We start from the raw sequence: 16,701 nt of genomic DNA, 5'->3' as shown, positions 1-16,701 counted from the left end.
GGAAGGAAAGCAACAGCACATTCGTGGTATCGCGTGACACAACTCACGTTATCCATCACGTCGAGCAGTTGCTGCGCTATCGGCCACCCCGAGTTTTCCCATCGATGAACAGCACACTGCGACTTGCGCTAAGAAGGTATTTCCAAACAGGAGAATTAGAAAAGAAATGTTTCGTGAGAGAATCTGGTTTATTAATGATCCTTTAAAAGTCAAGCCAACGGACATTGAGTGGGCCTAAGGAGCCCTGGAATCCTCCTCTCTTTGGCCGTCACTCCTCCCTCGGGTCGCTCTGCTTGAAACACGGATCCAAACGTGGATGACATAAGACCTAGGTTGGTTGCTATCCGGTTATTGTCTTGCATTGATATGATATTTAATTGTTATTTGAAATGATTGACGCTGATTTTAGTCGTCAGGGAAACGTGATCTTCGTATTTGAAGGCTAAACACTAAGAGGGGCAAAAGGTGCCCAAGTAAAAAAGCGATCTACGGATGAAAGTCTTATACCCGGCACGCGAACGGGCAGTCAGAGTTTAAGTACTGTGCAGGGGCCGATCTCGAAGACGCAGAATCAAATAAGACCAGACTCTGACTGGAATGCTTAGACGCGTGCACCGACCACCAAAGAATCTTGCCCTGTCGTCAAAAATTGAATCGGAGACCCTGCGTGGCGCCCAGATACGGGTCAGATCACCTGCATAGCCGGCACCATCTCCGCTCGCACGAGGCCAAACCGTTGCGGCTGTGGGTTGGGGTTTTCTCGGGGAAGCGAGTGTTGGGCTGCCACAAACGCGACGGACTTCATGCTTAGCCCAATCAGTCGTTGATCGAATCGCCCTAGGCGAGGTAAACTTTGGACTTGTGCAGGTGGCCGAACTGAAGCTCACCTTTGATTGCTCTGTTCTTATCATTTAAGAACTTGCAAATGTGCGCATCATCTCTATGTCGCTACGGTTCCTGTCGGATCGTCGAGACTTATACACACCTTAGCCCGCTTTCTCAACCGTGGTCGACCCTTCCACTGGCAGCAACACCGCTTGGGACTTGACGGCCGAAAGGTGGCCGGTGCTGTTCTTTTTGCTTTGGTACAGCTCCACTACTCTCATATGTCTGGTTCAGCTGGTTGTCTTCTGATTCCAGTCTATTAAATTTTTACCCTAAAACTTTTTTTTTCTTCGTCCCCTCCTATTTTACCTTCATTAATTTGTGTGTGTGCGTCAGAGACCTGTCAGGACCCAAGAGGCGACTTTTGTTGACCCATCGTTCAGCTACGGTCTATCAATTAGGCCGGTGCTCAATCCCGCGCCACTCGCTGCTCGCCTTAGGTTTTTTTTTTCTTTTTTTAATTTTTTTTTCTAGTCATTTCTATATTTGTACTTTTTTCTTTTTTGTCCTTAATATTTTTTTTTTCAACATCTAGATCTACGTCTATTGGATGATCCAAGCAGCACGGTCGGAGAGCAGTTTTTCACTGATATTCTTTTCCCTCGAAGGGTGATTTTGAAAAGGTTGCATTTCATCATCTGATCCGCTTTGAGGACCAGAAGAGGAAATTTTAAAAGAAAGGGAAAAAAAAAAGTATAAAAAAGAGGGTTTTTGAATTTGCAAAGGCAGCAAAAAAGTGGAGTGAGAAGAAGAGTCGGAAGACGATAGAGAGAAAGAGAGAAAGAGCTCCCAAGTTTGGTTATTTGCCCTCCACCTGCCCGAGTTAAGGTTTGTCTGGAACCGTGCTCGGTTGGCTCTTGCCGCTTGCATTCTGACGACACCATCATCTTTTTCAACCTCTGCGCCGTTTTCGTAACCAGTTCCTCAATCTCGCAAGAGCAATTGTCGTTTCAGCTGCTGCAATTAGCGGCAACGTCGATTGACTCCCACTCCGGTCTCCACCCCGGGCCTGTTAGGTTCTAGTCGAAGCTCTAACGACTAGCTAATCATACCGTGGTGTTCATCATTAACCACCATTTCCCTCCCCCATTCCCCTCTAACCATCCCCACCGTGTATCATTCTTTCTTCTAGTGCTTCGTCGAACCACAAGTTTCCGGCTTGAGGTTCCAGAGTCCCGTGGCTTTTTTTTTTGCCTTGTTGTAAAACCACAGGATCTCTCTCTCTGCCCTTTCCTTCAACTTGTTCTTCCCCTGAGTATCCCACTCTTTCATTCGTGGTTCCCTGCAATCTTCTCAACGGGTATCCCGATCTGGATCCTTTGGCTCTCTCTCCTCTTTGGTTCGTCTTGTTCGATATCTCGCCTTTATGAGTGCGTCGACGTTCCCGGACGCCTCTCTTACTCGCGATCCTCAGAGGTGTGTTTTTTCGAGCTTCCCTTGTGTCCCTACTAACTTCAACTCTTACCCAGTTCCCCAAGGTTTCCCGCTGACCATGTTGTCCCCCAGTTCTGACTTTGAATTAATCATCCGCCAGCAGCCCACTCGGGCGCGCGTGGCCGGTGGGAAGGAGAAAGGTATGTGAGCCCGCAAGGTCCAGCAACTGGCGGGTATTGACCGGAGGTTGGCTACACAGAACGCAAGCCAGTCGATCCCCCACCGATAGTGCAGATCCGAGTAAGAGAGGAAGGAACTTATCTCGCGCAGTAAGTGGCTCGAGTTGAGATGATCCCGTAAGGACCCGCTCACTAACAGATGCTCGTAGACACTATCTGCAAAGTCCCTATTATTTTATGTGCTGCAGCTTGTTCGATCCCTCAGATGATGTTCCAGTTCCCGTACCGCCATCCACAGCTTTGACCGGTACGTTAGTCTCGTCACTTCATCGGCTGAAGGACGTGGACAACAACGGTACGTTGACCCCGATGGGCATGGTAGACGTCAAATTGGCTGAGCTGACTGGTCCAGATGGGGGCTTCTTTGTCTTTGGGGACCTGTCCGTGAAAGTTGAGGGAGATTTTCGGTTAAAGTTCACACTCTTTGAAATGCGAAAGTAAGACAACTGCATATTCTTCCATCGGGGACTAATGAGTGGAACCTTGGGGCACTCGAAGGAACTAGGAAAAGTAGCGTATATGCTGACTTGGCACGCAGAGATATCGTTACTCATCTGAAGTCCGTCATCTCAGAACGCTTCACCGGTAAGGTTGCACCAAGAAGTTTCTCTGCTAAAACTGTTGGCACTGACGAGCCCCTAGTGTCTCCCCCAAAGAGTTTTCCTGGAATGGCAGAATCGACTTTCCTGTCCAGATCATTCGCCGACCAGGGTGTAAAATTGAGGATCCGAAAAGAGCCGCGGACGTTGATGTGAGTGTCAAAACTATACAAGAAAACGCCCGTCTCCAATACTGCCGGGGCTCTTAAACTGACTTGAGATTCAGAAAGCGATCCGTCCCGCGACCGGAGGATTATCCCCAGCCGGTTCCTCCTCGTTCTCCAGATCGATCTTCGATTCAGATGCCTGGGAATACCTTTGGGGGGTATCCAGCAGCCGCAGCTGCAGCGAGTCGAGACTATGGTTATTATGCAGGCCCGGTCAAGCGTCAGCGCACGTCAATTGACTTTGGTAACCGAGGCATGTATGATGATGGGCGGATGCGCCAAATGGAGGCTTATCCGCAGACCGCGGCTATGTATGCAAACCAACCAGGGGCCTATCCAACTCCTATCATGCAAGGGTATCCTACAGGACACACGGGTGTTCCAGATTATGCGGTTCGTTAGACCTCTCCCTAGCCCGGTACCTACGTCACCTCCGTCGACGAGAGCATAGCGGCGGACCTGACGATTAAGGGCCAAACACCCATAGTGCGTAATTTCACTCACACTTCTCACAGATGTCCTACGGTATTCCTCCCTCGGCTCAGGTTCCTCAAATGCAAGACCCAGGCGCCCATAGTCGGTCAAGTCAGCAGGCGACAATGCAGTCGCTGGGCATGGTAAACCCACCGGGCACACCTGTATGGGCACCATAAGCCATTGAATCTTTGGACGAGAAGCTAACTGCCAACATCCTTGAATAGACGGGGGATTCAACGGGTGCGATGATGCCGCAAGGGTATGCAAGGCCACAGTACCAGGCGAGCTCTACAATTCTGCCCCCTTTGCAACGGAGTCGCAACTTTGCACAAGGGGCCAACGGCGCGACGGCACGAGGTTATTTTGATCAAACTTCTCAGGGAGCAACCCCCATCCTCCCCTCACAGCCGCTTGGTACGAATGAAGCAGACCGATATGGCTCTGCACCTGGTCAGGCAACTTTCGAACACCCCGGCTCGTCTAATGGAACACCCCGCTAAGTGGGCACACACTTCGTGCTTGTCATCACCGTATTTATTGGTAGGATGGATTATGTTATTCTGTTTATTTTCTATGTTTGCTTTTTTTTTTTTTTTTTTTTTTTTTTTTTTTTTTTTTGGGAATGATGATACGCCGCGTGGGACGTTTGGATTCGAGTACCTTGGATTTTCTTTCCGGATAGACTGTCGGACCGGTGTTTATCTTTTTTATGGGAACAGAATGGGTGGCTTCCGGGAGATACAAGGCGCTTGGGGACATAAAAAAGGGAAACCGTATTAGCGGGGCATTCTTCTCATGGTTTGTATTACGATCTCTGTGGGTTTTTGGCTTTGATTTCTGGATAAGGAGACGTTTTGACTTTCTCTGTACATATTCGCTCGAAGGCCATCAGGATGTGAGGTGAGCTGAGCGCGGAGAAGCTCACGACCTGCGTTGCTTGATAGGATTCTGGAATCCATACTATTCTTAATCGCAAAAAGGCTTAACTTACCGTAAGCTTGACTGATCTGTCGGTCAAGGAGACTCAACGAAGGCGCCTTCCTGTCTAGGCAACCGGGCATGATTAAGTAGTAGTGATCGTTTCTTGCATTTATTCACTTACTCACTTCGACTCTCCCTCACCCCACTCCACCTCCACAATCTCTTTCCTCCCCTCATCATCTCTTATTATCATAACTGTATCCCAACTGTGTCTCCAATGTACTCACACGTCCTCTAAGCGGTTCTTTTTCTGCCGTTTCAAACAACGCTGGACACAAACCATGCCGACGCCCGAGCTAGAGCCAGAACCCCTGGGTTCACCTCAGGTCCGCAATCTGGAAATTAGAGGCACGTGGGATGGTGAGGTCAATGGGCGGGCGGAACTTAGGATTTCGCTCGAGGTGGGTTGTCGTCACCCTGAGCTTCATATATGATTCGTGTGTTAGTAACTGTTACTCTACAGATACAAGGCACCCCAAACACGCAGATACAAATATTAGACACCAGGTCTCCTACTGTGCTTTTATGCAAAACCTCAATTCAATTTCTATCCGAGGAATGGGGTCATAATAGTCAGCCTGAGGAGGTTCCCCCTCAAAGCCCTCTGTTCGAATTTTTTGAGCCAAACTATCCTGATGGCGAGGGAGCTCATCGGAACTCCAAAGGCTTTCCTGAAGCCCCCGACCCCATGAATGACTATGCCTTTGTTAAAGCCCATAGCGAAACGAGCTCTACAAATCACATACTGTACCCAGGTCATAAAGTTGACAGCCCTTTGGAGAGTTCTTTAATGCCTGATGAACGCTCTCCTGGCTTACGTCCTAACTTTGCAAAACGCAATGGCCAGACTAGGATGCTAAGTCTAGGGAAAAGAAGTGCTGCAGATGCTTGCCTGACAGATGTCGAGTCGAACTCGGAGGATGCCCAGCCAGACCGAAAACTTCCATATAATGGCACCATTCACAATCTCGATACGCCAGACTACTGTCTAGATGTACTACAGAAACCAGCACAGTCTGAAAGAGACAATACGATGGACAACATAAGCCAGCAGCAATCATGTTCTTCTCGAGAAGATCACAGCAAGCCAGCCTTATTGTCGGAGATGGCTGTGAGAGTGAAGCAAGCATCCGACGCAGAAAAATGCCTTGTCGCTGCACATTACATGCAAACCCCAGGTAGCCCTCACGAGAAAACGACAGCTAACGCAAGTTTCCCACGTGGGAAAAGGCTGCACACCACATCGGCAACCAAGAACCTTTGCAAAACTAAGGACAAAGACACCGATGGTCACGATATAGCGCTTACAAACCTCGCTCATTCCAATATTGGTCAGGAAAGGGTGCCCAATGACCCAGCAATGCCTCCCATCTCTCGTACTAGGTCGGTGGAAAAACTTGAGACTGATCTGGTCGACAGCCTCTCAACTAGGTCAGCTTCACAGCCAGATACAGAGCAAGAAGCAGGATCAGGTCCTGATAATTTTGAACGAAATCCCATTGAGAACTACGAACAAAATCCCGGTGATACTCACGAACCCAAACACCGTGAATTTTCTGAGAACGAGCCCGAAATTAACATGGTTGATGATATTCTTTTCGTTCAGTACCCGGCCAATGTACGCGCAGGAGTCTACAAGGTCGTCGTCAGCGTCTCAATCGCTCTGATCAGGAAGACACCCATGGATTGGTACGATCTAGTTATACCAGGTCTGCCCAAGCTGGGGACGGGAGAGAGTGGGTTCATTCTCTTCTTGATTCCTGACAAGTACGGTGTTGAATTTCGCACCACATATCTCCGCAGATTTAGGATGGTGGAAGACTGCTTGTTCGCTGAGTTTGTGGACAAGAGGGATCTTGTGATACCAATGCGATCTTTTGACCAGAGGAATTACGGCATTGTCAAAGGTTTTGTCGTGGACCAGGAAATTGAAGCACGTCCTTTATTGATCTCTGCTTTAGAGGACAACAAGCACACGCACTCAGGTTTGTCGGTGAGATATCATGCGATGTGCTCGTTGAGGTTGCATGAACGCTGCTTCTGGGCTGAGAAGTGCTGTTTCTTTCTCGACTTAGACGGAGGGCCAGAAGGATTTTTCCAATGCAAACTCCAACCTCCGGATACAAGCTTGCAGGTGGTCTATATACCTAGCAGTAGTTCATATTCTATCGGTGTCTCCCACCTTCAAATCATATGTTCACCACGAGATTTAGGGATGTTTTGCATCACTTGGCTAGTCAAAATGCCTTTCCTAGCGAGGAACTGGCTGCCGCGAATCTATCCTGGGTCAACATCCTATACTAATGAACGAGATAGAGGTCAACTTCGAGCTACGTTTACTAGACTATATGCCAATGCATTCACTGAAGAACAAAGCTACCAATGTATCATGTCCGCTCTCGAAAGAGGAGATGAAACCGACGGAAGATCAGAAGCTGTGGAGGGTGGTGATTGGACTGAAGACCCTGAACGGACATTCAGATCTCAATATATGAACACAGTAGCTAAAGCTATATCAAGGCCGTTAAGAGCCCTATGGACGCCAATCAATGACCCTATACCTACCTGGAGAGCGTCCCGGAAAAACTTGTTCATTCTCACCCTTGTTGTTGCTTTTACAATCTGTGGCACGCTATCATGCCTCCTACTTAGCCCTACATACTCTGGAGCTCTCAGTCGCCCTTGCGGACCTGGTAATGGGGCAAATGCTGGCTTGCTTGATAAGTCGAGATTGGACGGGCAGATTCCGGGCTGCGGGGAGCCGAGCTGTAAGTATAAAAACTTTACTGAGGAGCTTTTCGACCAAGCCCCAGACAACTTTGACAGCGCGTCGTTATTCGATAACAATAATACCAGTAAACACGTGCCCTTGAATCAGCAGGAAGCTATTGATCTCGAGACAGATGTCAAGAGAGTTGAAGAACAAGAACAAGCGGAGGAACAGACAGCTATCACACCAGGCGTGGAGTCAGGTAAAGTGTTTTCCTTGAGAGATCAAATCGATCATTTCCTAGGTTGGAAAGGACCCATTGATCGCATGGCATGAGCAGGTCCGTTATCGGTTGCGCTCTGGATAGAAAATGACAGAACTAATGAAAATGAATGGGATTCTCGTATCTCTACGGATCACATACATCATAGGTCGTATTTGCATGGAAAGACTTTTCTTTCTTCTATTTGTGTTCTTCTAAAATGTTACTCTAGCCGTTGAGTGGTCTCCAAGTAGTTTAGTACCTCCTCAACCGCCCACTTTAGAATATCTAACATAGGCTTAGTGCCTCGTCCAGGAGCTACGATGACACCAGCATTTGTTCTCAGGTTCACTCCTTGTCCCACTTGGTTAAGCAACTCCTGGGAGTCTGCGCTTAAAATGTTACTCTTCTGTGATTCCCCTTCAGGTAGGAACAACCAGGCATGATCCTGCACATACCGCGGCCACACGATATCGTCCACATAGCCTGGTGGATCCGTCCAGAAGTTCTGCGGCGGCCGATTATCTTCACCTTCCAAGTCCACTTCATCAGACACTGAACTTCTTTGCGGTAATGAGGTAGGCTCTGGCGCAGGCCCACTCGTCACATATCCACTCCGACTCTCACGCCGCGACTTCACCATATCGTATGGCGCGGGCAAAAACAGATGGACATCAATATTCTCATGTACGGGTCGAAGAACATGGTCTTTATCCTCGGATTCGGGGGGACTGTACAATAGAAACCCTTCCAGAAAAGCAATCGTACGCTTAACTGGAGCCATAGTTCCTTCATTTCCGGAACCAGGTTGCTGCTTCTGCTGCTGCTGAAAAAGCAAGCAAAGTCGACCCACCACTTCCTTTTGCAACTGAAGAATCGTCTCCTCATCAACACCCGAGTCCGACTTTTCATTGAGATCCTGGATACTCTTCAGACGGGGCGGAAGATGTCCATGTTCACGGACGTAAGACAAAGCCGAAGATAGGAATTTGACATCGATTGCGTCGATGGTATCCCAGTCTTGGACTGCTTTCCCGGATGCGGTCGTTGTGTATGGAATTCTAGGATTTGGTGTTAATAACTCCGCTTTCTCTTATTATGCCACACTGGTGAATTCTATTTCAAAAAACGAATAACAAATACCCAAACAATCCAAGGGACAAATAAAAAATACAAAATCAAAATTTTCAAAAAAGAGAAGAAAAGAAAACTCAATCTAGAGTTTTCCCCAAGGTATGCAGGGTAGGTATGTACATACCGATCATCGGGAAAATAAAAATCATCCTCATGGACAATAAATGTGAAAAGACTCTCGTCCGCTTTAGAAAATATCCTCTGTAGTAATCGAGCTAGGGTCGTTTTACCGCTGGATGAGGGTCCTGAGATCCCGATTACACCGGTTTGGGACGTCATTGTAGTGGTGACAAATTTCAACCTGCTCCTTTTTCTCTCTTTCTCTTTTCCTCTCTTTCTCTCAGGCCAGGAGTTTCGGTGAACGTAGATTGATTGACTGACCGGTGTGGAACTGTTACGGGAAGGGAATCATGCCTTCGACTCCGATGTGGTATGGATAGAAAAGGTGGGGGGGAGGATTTATAGGCAGTGTGGGTCCTATACATGATACCATTTCTTAGCGTGGTTTTTGGGATGGTTATCTTGATTGTTCTTGGTGTCTTGGTGCCTTGGTTTTCAGGTGTATGTTCTACGACGTTCATCGTAGTGTGCTTAATTGCCTGATTTGGTTAGCGTTGCAGTGTAGCTATTTCTGGAGGAATGCGGGTTTATGGAGTATGTCTTGGGATTGAAAGTCGGACCTGATTGTATGATGATTACCATGTCTAATTGGCTTGGGATATTTTGTTTACTTGGTTTATTTGGTTTAATTGGGAGTTTATCTGTAGGTACCATTTCGTAAATTAGCACCATTCTCTCTTACACTATATTGAATCAAATATTCCTGTCCAGTATCCATCCAACCTACAAGTCCAATTGTATACAATACATGATCTGGTATAGTTCCTAGAGACACCGCCCCACCCAGTCAGTTGAAAATAGATACGTAATTGTTGGTACTCTCGTCAGTGCCGTCGCTGGAGTTCATCAATGACGGAAGTGTCTCAAAAATACCACCGCAGTGCAAATCAGTGCCATCCGATCTCCTCCGTTTGGGTGTCCCCACAACTGAGTCTCCCGTAGTGTCCACGTTCATATCAATAGGTACGGGTCCCCGTTTGCGGCTTCGGGGGATTCTCTCGGCAGAAGAAGGGGACTCATTCACTTCGGGGATTCGGAGTCCGTGGCGGTCGAAGAAACCAGGCGGTTGATTCAAGTACGCTGGGCCAGTGAGGTCTTCGTCATCTGCCATGTGGAGGAAGGGCTCATTCTGGATTATAGAGCTCATAGTGCTATCGTCGAGCAGGTCTCTTTCCGCTTGTTGCATTTCCTTCTCTGACATGGCTTTTCTGCGCTCCAACATCTTGTCTTCCAAGGTGTCTTTGAGAACGAGAGTCTCTACGAAAACTGGTCGCGTCTGGCCAATACGATGTGCTCGTTTTATCGCCTGGCTTTCCACGTTAGGTTGCCAGATAGGGTTGACAATGAATACGCGCGAGGCGTTCGCGATGTGTAAACCATGGGATGCTTGATGCAGATCCATTAAGAGAACACGAACGTCCTCCTGTTCTCGAAATAGTTCCAAGTAAGCCGCTCGAACTTTAGGTTTCAATGTATTCGCGTAGATACGGAAATCAACACCAAGCAGTTCAAGTCCTTCCGCGATCCAGAATGCAGAGTTATTGTTATCGTAGAATATGATAATCTTTTCTTCCGTATGAAGTTCTTGAACTTGATCCAACAAATAGGTCAGTTTTGCAGATGTTGTTGCAACCAACTTTGTCTGTGCAAGCGGAGACGATGGTGGTAAAGTTTTGACTGTACAGCTGCTCAGCTTATCAGGCGTGGTTTTCCTGGTTGTCACGGAATCCGGGTGTTCTTGTCGGCCGGATAGCGCAAGTCGAGCCTTTATACCCGCTCCAGCAAGACCTTCTTCGGGATACATTTCATTGAGGCGTGCGGTAACAAAATTCTGGGCTTTATGGGCCTGTGAGATACCCAACAGAAGGGGCTCAACATCGGATCGCGATGGTGAGAGCGCCCACATGCTTCGAGAATGAGAAGGAAAGTCCTGGATAAACACCCCCAATTCATGGAATTGTTTGAAAGCGTTCCAACTCTGACAGGCAATCGCCTTCTGAGCTATTTGAATGCCCTCTGTGAGTATATCCATGTCATCTTGAACCATCCTCTCTCTGTTTGTTTCCATGTAGTTCGAGGCAACATGGATCGTTCCTTGGATGTCACCGTCGGAACCAGCCCACCAAAACCCAGCCTGTCGTAGGTTATTAATAACCAGACTCAGGTGTTTTCTGTTACGTGGATGGAACATATAGTCCTGGTCCTTGCGCTCGGAAGTGATCGCGTTGACAGCCAATATGAAAATGAACAAGTTGAGATTTAACTTGTCATAGAATGTCGGCTCAAGACGCACGACCCTGTTGTACAACCTTGGAAGAGGAACCTCGTTATAGATAACCTCCATGCGGTGCCGCACGACAAGGCTCTGCAAGGTCGCACGGAGCGACTGTGCCTTCCGACGCTTCCCGTCCTCTCCGACAGGTTTCATGTATTTGGTCCAGTTAGCTGGGTCATTGGGGTGAGAATTTGACCATGGTTTCAGATCTAAGAACCCGACAACAATACGTCGGATTTCGTCAAGATCCTTGAGCTCACTGCCAATAACAGTGGTCTTCTCTTTCCCACGAAGCACAGCTGCTGTAGCCTCTGTCATGTCTGAGCCACTAGTGGCATTGGTCTCATGCGAAGCTAAGCTAACCTCAACTCCATATAAGCCACTAGACGGCGTTCCAGATACTATCCACCGACGCTCGACGTGAAGCTGGTCCAATATGTGAACCATGTTTGTTCGATGGCCATGACCAGCTACATTATGACCTTCATCGACGATGATCCGAAGCCAATGGAGTTTCGTCAGCGGTGATGAGTCTGAAGTGATTGAGTTTCGTCTGTTGTTGGATGCTGTGCCTGCCTCTTTTTCAAAGCGAACTTTTGAAAACAAGACAATATCATATTCCAAAAGTTGGTCTGGTGGGGGGACCGGATCTGAGCTGTTCTGGATTACGAGAACGTTGACTCCTTCAGCATGTTTGGCTATTTCATCTTTCCAGTGGTTTACGAGGTTAGGTGGTACAACTATCAAAGTAGCTGGACAGAGACGGATCTGCCGGGGAGGTGGCCTCGGATAGGCTACACCAGTCCGGCTTCCGTATCTTGCTGGCGGTGGGGGTATGGTATATACTCCGCGATGCTCCTTGCATGCTTCGATACATCTACCAAAAAAGGTGCCGGTACACCTCATGAAATCGAAATGACTCTTCCAAGGCAAGGATAGTCGGCCTGCAGTTGCAGCTGCCATATCGAGAAGACTTCCAGTTTGTGGCCGAACTGGGAGCTCCATGTCCTGATACTCTAGAGGAACTTGAGGAAAGTGGCCTTGAGTAGCCAATATCACAGCTATGCATATAAGAGTCTTCCCACAACCCATAGTCTCAGCAAGAATACCTATTAAATGTCAGCAGATCAGAGAATCAGACTTACTCAGAACAACATACCACCACGAGGCTCCGAATACATTCTCTTTTCTCGAATGATATTGCCTTCCTCTTTGTCGTAGTAGTATTCCTGGCCCGTAGGTGTAGCATAAGATTTGAGCCGAGGATCAAGCATGGGTGCTGACTGCGCCTCCCGCTGAATCATGGCGGCAGCCGAACGGCGTTGATAAGGGTATAGGGCTGTGCGCAAGTAGGGGACACGAGAATATCCTCTGGGAAGTTCTACACCATCGTCAAAGCCGTCAAGGTCATCATGACCCCTTTTAGGTGTTACCGAAAGCAGTTGTTGCATGGCCTTTTTGGTGTGCTGATCTCTCATCGAGTCCGGGTTGGGCACGGGGTTTTGCAAAGTATTGAAGATGTACCACAATGACTCATCCTCGTTCGAGTTTTGGGGATTATTACTGCTCGTATCGTCTAGAGAAGAGCATCCAGACCATGCTGCGGGCGAGTGGTCAATCTTCGCCATGATGATCTTGAGCGCACGCCTCAGAGGTGTACTCGAGCGTGGGATAATCTTGCGACCTACATCATCAGGTAAGACATGCACGCGAACATAACTCCAGCGATGGTCTTTCTGATATGTATAGGTGCTGGTCCAAATCCAGTGGTGTTTTTCCAAGTTAGAAACTTCTGAATGAGGGAAATCGTCACGTTGTGTCGATAAAGCATCGGTATCTTGCGCGGTGTACTTCTTCAGAATACCCACTGGAATGTACAGATTGTGATTTTCAACAGGGCCGTACGTATCAATTGACGAACAAAGTTCCTTTGTTGATATTGTTGGGCCTTGATTCTCTAACCCTCGAGTCACGACAGCAGGTATATATGTAGCCGTGCTATCTGTTGGCTCAGGGACAGAAGAATGATGATTCTGGATTAGGGAATTATTATCTTGTGTACTTGCACAAGACTTTCCTTGACCCTGTAATACCTGAGCGCTTGGCAAACTCATTGTCCAATTCGTGATGCGTTTCTGGGAGGGCGAGTGGAAGGACTTCAAATAATAACAACATTATATAACCAACAATCAATCATTTATTCACATTCACTACCTCTCAGCGTTGATATAGACCTCTGAGAGACGTCCCAAAAACTTGCGGTCGTTTTATTTAAAAAACCCATTTAGTCTTGTGCCAGAGACAGGCATGCACCTCTAGACTCTTTCCAGAAGATAGAACTGTTTGAATGGCAGGAAATTTTTGGTGTCGCAATAGTGGAAAGCAGGGGAGCGATAAGATGGCCTTCTGGGTTCTTGGAGTCTAACTCTTTTGATTGGCTTAGATCTTTGACCGCCTTGAGCTTACCAGGGTTAAATTAATACACTGGTACCCCGCCATCTATGCCTGGTACTAAGTTATGGAAAGAGTACACAGTACTGGAGATGAAAGTTCAATCTATTATTATTAAAAGAGCTATAGTATTTTATAACGAAGGCATATCCACTCATAGTAGTAGCTGCTGGTTTAACAAACAATATGCATAATGGAAAATGGAAAATTTTGTCCAACAGTGAACCCCAAACATATGTACGCCATTTTCAAAGTAAATCAGCAGCATTGTTAGAAAGCCAGTCATACGCGCGACTTCCAGTATACTCCACTGCAGTATGAGAAATATGTAACCGAAAAATGCCTCACCACGTTCCGTCTCACAGATGCAAGGAAGAAAGGAAAAAAAAAAAAAATAAATAAGAGAAGGAATATATAAAGATAAAAGGAAAAGGAGGAGATCATGATAAAGAAGATCAGTTAGAGAGTTATTGGGTGAGGTAGTCCTCGATTTCAAACCCCACGCGCTTTAAAGTCTTCTCCTCTAGTTCCCTCGGAGAACCAGCTGCTCTCCGCACCACTATAGTTCGCGCGTCATGCAAGCGAACTTCAACGGGGTTCCCCCCAAATCGATCTAATTCGTCTTTCTCACATTCACGAACATATACTGTAATATCTGGGCCTACACAGGCACGCCAAAGAGACGCCATCCACTGCCAATGATCTAGTGGCGCGTAAGAGTCTCCGATAGGCACGGAGCAAGCGAAGGCGTCGGCTGTAGTAAGCTGGTACCTAGGAACCAGGGCCACAGGTACAGGGCAGGGTGCTGAGCCGGAAGATGATGAGTATGATACAGATCCATTCTCGCTCGACTGAGCCGGTGAACTGATATGAATATCGGCTCCTTTAGGAATAGAGCTTTTGGGCGACGCTCCTGGTGTTGAGTTGTCTTCATCCACGGACTTCGGTTCCAAAGATCCATACAGGGGTTTGACGAAGCTCAGGATTTCATCTGAAATGCGGTGCCAGGCTGAGATGGTGTTCAGATAATCAACCGTAGCATCACCCATCTGACCAGATTCAGAGTAACCTTCCCGCAGACAAATATCGGGTCCTTCAAAAATGTGGGTGTGGTATTTTCCTTCTTTCTCCAATGTATTGTTAAGAAAGTCAACAACTGACTTCACAGCGATAGGGTCTTGGCCGTCAACTGATACCACGGCTCCCCGTCTCCGTGAGGCTCCATCACGGAAAGAAGGGAGGAGGGGTGGCGAGATTTTAGCGAGTACCTTGATCTTATTCAGGAATGGGATAGTCATCACTGTAGCCTCCAGACTGGAACCTTCTTGGACATATTGAGTCACTGGCGTCGCAGAGCTGCACACAGGCGCAGTTGTCTGTAGCGGCGGGAGCTTCAGACTAGGGTCAGGTTGGGGGTACTCCTGAACACCCCGGTAAGGTCGTGGAGGCTGCAACATGTGGAATGATCCACGGGGGTTAGGTGCCTCTGGGTGAGTATATGGTGATATTGGGTATGAGGCATCTGGGCTTCTCTCCCGGTGAATACGTGCTTTGCTGGGCAACTGTGTGCTGATTCGGCGACGCTTGGAGTCCGGGGACCCATTCACCGTCTCTTCCCACTGGCGTTGCCGTGGTGGGAGAGACTCTCCATTGTTTCCCATCTTCATAGGGTTGGAGGGTCGGTCCGAGTCTTTAGACCGACACGGATAGCTGCGTGCTGTGATCGTTTCGTGCTGTAATGAGGCTCCATTCCCCTTGGAAGAGCCATTCGGATTGAAAGGGGTCTCAGGTGATACTGGAGGATTCATCACACGCCCCCCACACCGACTACAGACAGTAGAGCCTGGAGGGTTATGGCTGATGCCGGAACTTGTGCCCCGGGGGTTTCCGTCCCTACCATAGCGTCGAGGCTGGTACCGATATTCAGGGTACTGCTGCTGATGCCGAGCCTTCTCTTCCTACAATGGGATCAGTATGACAAAGAGCTCTATCACTAGGACTGTCTTTTGTTTACCTCTGCCAGAGCTTTCCATTCATCCTTCGTCTCCTGAGGAAGCCGTCTCCATTGCTCGCCAATAATTTTTGATATATCGGGATTAGCAAGACCCGGATTCTGCGCAACCACCGCCGCTTGATAATGCTGACGATACAGGATGAAAGCTGGAACAAGGCTATCAGTTCCAGGAGCCATGAGTTGGGGCGGATGGTGTAAGAAGGAAGGGATGCAAGCATACCATTGCGAGGCCTTGGGATTTTAGGGTCCGGTTGACACAGACAAAATTGTGTCACGGACTCCCTCGAAGTAGCTGACTTGACAGGACTTGAGGATGAGGAGCGTTCAGATACCGAGGACCGTTCTCGGAACGGGATGCTCTTTGCTGGCAAAGGAGCCGCGGGCTTTGGCGGCTCGATAGGAGCATTGGAAGCTATCTTGTTCAGAGCAATCTTGGCCCGGTTCAAGGAAGAGAGATGGATTTGAGGCAATCCATCGGCTGCATATCGACATGAACTCCCCATTGAAACTCCATCCATATGGCGGTCCAGCATGGACACCTTAGAGACGTTATCATTCATGATCTTGTGCTCGAGGAGGTTACTGGTCGGCCTGGGAAAAGTAACTTGAGGGGAGTCATAGTGCAAAGCAGCGGGCTTGGGGAGAACTCGATCGAAAGACATTTAAAAAGAGGAGGAGGGAGCGAAGGACCGCTCTGGTGGGAATCGACAACGTGGTGCTGGGGGTGAAAGACGAGGACCTCATTAGATGAAAGAGTAGGTATGAGTGGTTATAGAAAACACACGCCTGGGGGACAGGGAAAAAGAAACGAGAACGAAAGAAAGAAACAAGATATAAGGTTATGATAGAAGGCGGATCCCTTGTGCAGGGGAGTTTTATTCTCCCTTTTGATTTCGGTTTCTTTTCTTTTTCTTTTCCCTCTTTTTTTTTTTTTTTTTTTTTTTTTTTTTTTTTTTTTTTTTTTTTTTTTTTTTTTTTTTTTTTTTTTTTTTTTTTTTTTTTTTTTTTTTTTT

At 47.8% G+C, this 16,701-nt stretch overlaps 6 protein-coding genes across 6 annotated transcripts; 3 read left to right on the top strand and 3 right to left on the bottom strand.

Annotated features, from left to right (window-relative positions):
• Nucleotides 1-2,377: 2,377 nt before the first annotated feature.
• Nucleotides 2,378-4,241, top strand: vosA (the record flags this gene model as incomplete). Its single annotated transcript, XM_032057831.1, has 7 exons — nucleotides 2,378-2,459; nucleotides 2,519-2,588; nucleotides 2,648-2,935; nucleotides 3,037-3,083; nucleotides 3,141-3,249; nucleotides 3,324-3,657; nucleotides 3,966-4,241. 7 exons carry the CDS (start codon nucleotides 2,378-2,380, stop codon nucleotides 4,239-4,241), a joined length of 1,206 nt encoding a protein of 401 aa, XP_031909470.1.
• Nucleotides 4,242-4,358: 117 nt separating this feature from the next.
• BDV38DRAFT_258368 (uncharacterized protein) lies at nucleotides 4,359-4,720 on the top strand (the record flags this gene model as incomplete). Its single annotated transcript, XM_032055725.1, has 1 exon — nucleotides 4,359-4,720. A coding segment is annotated over exon 1 (190 nt), but the record flags the coding sequence as incomplete, so codon positions are not given.
• A 283-nt stretch (nucleotides 4,721-5,003) lies between these two features.
• BDV38DRAFT_296117 (uncharacterized protein) lies at nucleotides 5,004-7,768 on the top strand (the record flags this gene model as incomplete). The annotated part of the gene is made up of 2 exons (XM_032062860.1): nucleotides 5,004-5,123; nucleotides 5,186-7,768. The coding sequence occupies 2 exons, from the start codon at nucleotides 5,004-5,006 to the stop codon at nucleotides 7,766-7,768; spliced, it is 2,703 nt and encodes a 900-aa protein (XP_031909468.1).
• A 149-nt stretch (nucleotides 7,769-7,917) lies between these two features.
• On the bottom strand, nucleotides 7,918-9,107 carry BDV38DRAFT_286867 (ribosylnicotinamide kinase; the record flags this gene model as incomplete). The annotated part of the gene is made up of 2 exons (XM_032060761.1): nucleotides 7,918-8,755; nucleotides 8,953-9,107. 2 exons carry the CDS (start codon nucleotides 9,105-9,107, stop codon nucleotides 7,918-7,920), a joined length of 993 nt encoding a protein of 330 aa, XP_031909467.1.
• A 628-nt stretch (nucleotides 9,108-9,735) lies between these two features.
• Nucleotides 9,736-13,337, bottom strand: BDV38DRAFT_286866 (DEAD/DEAH box helicase; the record flags this gene model as incomplete). The annotated part of the gene is made up of 2 exons (XM_032060760.1): nucleotides 9,736-12,332; nucleotides 12,383-13,337. The coding sequence occupies 2 exons, from the start codon at nucleotides 13,335-13,337 to the stop codon at nucleotides 9,736-9,738; spliced, it is 3,552 nt and encodes a 1,183-aa protein (XP_031909466.1).
• Nucleotides 13,338-14,141: 804 nt separating this feature from the next.
• Nucleotides 14,142-16,350, bottom strand: BDV38DRAFT_286865 (putative HMG box transcriptional regulator; the record flags this gene model as incomplete). Its single annotated transcript, XM_032060759.1, has 3 exons — nucleotides 14,142-15,632; nucleotides 15,689-15,834; nucleotides 15,909-16,350. 3 exons carry the CDS (start codon nucleotides 16,348-16,350, stop codon nucleotides 14,142-14,144), a joined length of 2,079 nt encoding a protein of 692 aa, XP_031909465.1.
• Nucleotides 16,351-16,701: the final 351 nt, after the last annotated feature.

Source organism: Aspergillus pseudotamarii (assembly GCF_009193445.1).
Source record: "Aspergillus pseudotamarii strain CBS 117625 unplaced genomic scaffold BDV38scaffold_67, whole genome shotgun sequence".
In the NCBI taxonomy this organism is placed as follows: domain Eukaryota; kingdom Fungi; phylum Ascomycota; class Eurotiomycetes; order Eurotiales; family Aspergillaceae; genus Aspergillus; species Aspergillus pseudotamarii.
The sequence above is the reverse complement of the archived record's forward strand: the minus strand, read 5'-3'. Positions and strand labels throughout refer to the sequence as shown.